The 4,316-nt window shown below is 50.2% G+C and overlaps 1 protein-coding gene across 1 annotated transcript in view; it reads left to right on the forward strand.

The window, feature by feature from the left end:
- STIP1 (stress induced phosphoprotein 1) overlaps positions 1–4,316 on the forward strand; it is an 11,131-nt gene that overhangs the window by 313 nt on the left and 6,502 nt on the right. Inside the window, exons 2-4 of the mRNA XM_077759582.1 lie at positions 2,709–2,918; positions 3,390–3,531; positions 4,131–4,275. Of these exons, the coding sequence (XP_077615708.1) occupies positions 2,709–2,918; positions 3,390–3,531; positions 4,131–4,275 (497 nt within the window). The remainder of the gene's footprint in view (positions 1–2,708; positions 2,919–3,389; positions 3,532–4,130; positions 4,276–4,316) is intronic.

The raw sequence follows: 4,316 nt of genomic DNA on the forward strand, positions 1-4,316 counted from the left end.
CAATGCACCGTCCGGGAGAGCGGGGATTGTCGACGGAGAAGCCACCCAGACTTGGTCACAGTTAACTTGGAGGAATGCTGGGAGCGGGGACGGGAGTTCCCTGGAAGTCGCCAGGTGAGGGCAAACCCTACTTTTCTGCATCTGGAAAGGGCTGGATGGAAGAGTGGAGTGAAGGTTGGAAGAGAAGCGGGCGGACTTGCTTGCCCGGTGCGGGAAAGGGACGGCGCGGCGAAAGTCGTTCGAACGAGTCCAGGTCTACCAGTGTTACAGAGAGATGTGCAGCCCCTCCCACACTTTTTTCTGTTTTGGGGTGTGTGTGTGTGTGTGAGGTTCGAGAGTAACTGAAGACTGATATTTCTGCAAAGTTGGTTTCTGATTACACGAGGAGGAATCGGTCGCTGTAGAAAAATCTAGGCTACGTAGGGAAGCAGCAAGAAAGTAAGTTAGTTGTCTCCGCTCATCGTTTTTAGGGGTTTGTAATTGCTGCTTCTCTGCTTCCGGTGGCTTCATTATATCCCGCTGGCCCGAAGGTTGTGAAAGGCCTGGAAAGATTTTATTCTGTCGGAAATTGTCAGTCGAAGTGTAGCAAAGGAGCAAAAAGGGCTCAGTGTGTCTGATGCGATCTAGGAAGCTTAGTGCTTTCTCGGGTATAGACATTGCTGCTTTACCCGCATCTGGAGCCTCTGGTAAATTAAATTTAAGAAAGTAGCAGTGGAGGGTTTAATAAAGTTTTTGCTCCCTTGGGATAATACAGTTGCATTTGGGATTAAACAGGCAAAAAGTATGGACAAGAAAATGTGTTCTGGAATGAGAAACCCATCACTCTTAAATTTAAGAAAGAGATTTGTCGCTTGGTTATCAGAGAATAGGAGAAAAACTTTTTCAAATCACACGGCCGTTGTAGACAGGGCATGTGTAGAGCCGGACGGTAAGCAGATGGGTGAAGTCAGGACAGCAGACCTGTGACCGTGCAGGGAGCCTGGGGTTTATCTCTGGCTGTGTCTGGACCTGTCCTGGGCCCATTGGACACGCGACGCCTCTGCCTTTGGTTTTCATTCTCAACTTGGAGAGCTGGATTTCGGTTTTAGGAAGTATTCAAGTTGGAGGGATTTGATTGTGCAGATCTTTTTTTTTTTTTTTTCCAACTGAGTGCTTTTCAAATAAATCCCGGGGTAATGCCCTTTTTGCCCAAGTCCCACTATGGGTCTACAGCTGTGTAACGCATTTATTTACCAAAATGGTATTTGTCATGACGTGCCTCATGTGCTGGTGTTTTCTGTTCTCCTTGACCTTTTAGAGTGCTGGTCACCACCTGCGGGCCTGATCTCCTGACCCGCTGCTGGTCAGTACTCAGTGGGGAACGGGGTGCTCTGTGGGATGGATGAGAACGTCATGGCCGTGGCACTGTTCTCAGCTGCTGCTCGATACTAGTTGAGTTTAGGTTTTTGCTTTCGGGGCTCCTTCCTGGTTTCTAAGATTTTTATGCTAGATTTGGTCATGTGTGTCGGACTTTTTCTTTTTCAAGGCTGTCTCTCTGACATCTCTGGTGGATGGAGGGAAGTTCCGGATTGGCTTGCCCTGGGGTTCCAAAAGTATCTGTTTTAACCTTTCTTTCTTGTGTTAATATGCACTGGGTCACGACCAGATGATAGACCTGCAGACAGAGTGGTGCAGTAACTTAACCATCTGCTTTATCTCCCCAAATGTGTTTGCATTTGGTATATGGCCCTTCCTCTCTTGTAGGGCATCCCTGGTATAGGAGAAGCCCTTTAATTAGGACTGTGTTCTGAACGTTTGGGAGGGTAGGGGATTAAACCACAAATAGTTTTTTGTTTTCTTGCGTATCTTTTATAGTAATAAATAAATGTGGCAGAAACTGATTTGGGGGGAGTTAGCTCTACCACCAGAGCTAGTGGTATATTACTACATCTGTGAATGGAAGTGGATTCTTCTCTGGTTGTGGGTAAGGATCTTCTCCCAGAGAAGCATCTTGCAACCTGTGGGCTGCTGGGCCACGTGTTCGGGCACGTGCACACTGCTTCTCCCTTCGCAAAGGGCTCTTCTGGGAGGGGTGACTAGGCCTGTGTTCCGTTCATCGTTTGGGCTTCTTGACATTCTGACAGCAAATGAATTTATTTTTCCACGAAATGAATTCGTGAACGTGTTCTAGTGGCTTCATTAGCCCCAGGTAGAGACTTTCGGAAGAGGGGCCGCGATGTTGACTCATCTGCGCTGAAGCCGTGAGCAGCAGAGAGCAGGGATCAGCCTGCTCTTCCTGGTCGCTGAGTTTTTCCTTGCTGGTTCCCCCCACCCCCAAATGGTGTGGGAGATGGTAAATGCATTCACTTACAATCTCTTTCTCTTGGTTCGTAAAGTAACTTTTTTGCTGATAATTGAGGAAAAGTAGGAGTGTCATTTAAAGAATTGGGACCGGAGCGCCCGGGTGGCTCAGTCGGTTGCGTGTCCGACTTCGGCTCAGGTCATGATCCTGCAGTCTGGGAGTTCAGACCCCACGTCCGGCTCACTGCTGTTAGCATGGAACCTGCTTTGGGTCCTCCGTCCCCCTCTTACCCCTCTCCTGCTGGCGCATGCGCGTTCTCTCTCTCAAAAAGATAAGGGACACGTTAAAACATATTGTGATAAAAAACCTGGGGACCAGACAAGGGTGTTCAGGAAGAAACTACATTGGTTCCATTTTTTCCCCTCAGGTAAACGAGCTGAAAGAGAAGGGCAATAAGGCCCTGAGTGCCGGCCACATCGACGATGCCTTACAGTGCTACTCGGAGGCCATCAAGTTAGACCCCCAGAACCACGTGCTCTACAGCAATCGCTCGGCGGCCTACGCCAAGAAAGGCGACTACCAGAAGGCCTATGAGGATGGCTGCAAAACCGTGGACTTAAAGCCTGACTGGGGCAAGGTGAGCGATGGGGGGGGGACTCCTCGGACTTCCCAGAAACGCCTCCGTGGTGTGCTGTTTGTAAATGGTGGGCCCTCGCACCGAGACTGGGTGCCTGTCTCAGGCGACAATAGTGTATTCTGTCCTCTGTCGCCCTCCGTGTTGGAGTGTGTTCCTCAGAGTCGTGGCATTTGTCAAAGCTGAGGTACCGTCGGGTGTGAAGGCAGGTGTGGTGTTTGGTGCTCCTGGGGGAGAAAATGCCCCCGAAGGAGTGGATGGCGCTGGGCCATAAGCTGAATTGAGGTGGGGCGGGTGAGTGGCTTTGATACTTGGCCGCATTCGGGCCTTCAGTCTGGGCGCTCTGCTTTCCCTGCGGCCCTGCCACGGGTACGCGTGCTGCCCCCGGGAATGGGAAACGGCTTGTTTGGCGCTCACCTTCTGGGCTTCCAGGTGTCCGTTATTTTGTTGCGTGTCCCTTCTTGTTGGTTTAAGGGCTATTCACGAAAAGCAGCAGCTCTTGAGTTCTTAAACCGCTTTGAAGAAGCCAAGAGAACCTATGAAGAGGGTTTAAAACATGAAGCAAACAATCCTCAGCTCAAGGAGGGCTTGCAGAACATGGAGGCCCGGTTGGCAGGTGGGCCCCAGCGCANCACTCGGGTCATGATCTCACGGTTCATAGGTTTGAGTCCGGTGTTGGGCTCTGCATTGGCAGCACGGAGCCTTCTTGGGATATTCTCTCTGCCCCTCCCCCAGCTTGCTCTCTCTGTCTCAAAAACATAAACCGTTAAAAACAAAAATTATTTTTAACAGGGGCACCTGGGTGGCTCAGTCGGTTAAGCGCCCAACTTCGACTCAGGTCATGATCTTACAGTTTGTGAGTTCTAGCCCCACGTCTGGCTCTGTGCCTAATAGCTCAGAACCTGGAGCCTGCTTTGGATTCGGTGTCTCTCTCTCTCTCTCTCTCTGCCCATCCCCTGCTCATGCTCTCTTTTTCAAAAATAAACATTACAAATTTTTTTAATAAAAAAATGATTTTTTTAATACTTTCTAAGAGAAAAAGAGACCGAGCACAAGTGAGGGAGGGGCAGGGAGAGGCAGACAGAATCTGAAGTGGGCTCCAGGCTCTGAGCTGTCAGCACAGAGCCCAGTGTAGGGTTTGAACCTGTGAACCGCGAGGTGATGACCTGAGCCAAAGTCAGACGCTTGAAATTTTTCAACGGGATTAACATCAAGGCTCCCTCTGNTTCATGAACCCTTTCAACATGCCCAACCTGTACCAGAAGTTGGAGAGTGACCCTAGGACGCGGGCCCTGCTCGCTGACCCTACCTACCGGGACCTGATAGAGCAGCTGAGAAACAAGCCGTCTGACCTGGGCACGTAAGTCGGGCAGCACTGTTGTGTCTCTGGAAATGGACGTG

Source organism: Crocuta crocuta, unplaced genomic scaffold (assembly GCF_008692635.1).
Source record: "Crocuta crocuta isolate KB4526 unplaced genomic scaffold, BGI_CrCroc_1.0 scaffold53, whole genome shotgun sequence".
NCBI classification, from domain to species: Eukaryota; Metazoa; Chordata; class Mammalia; order Carnivora; family Hyaenidae; genus Crocuta; species Crocuta crocuta.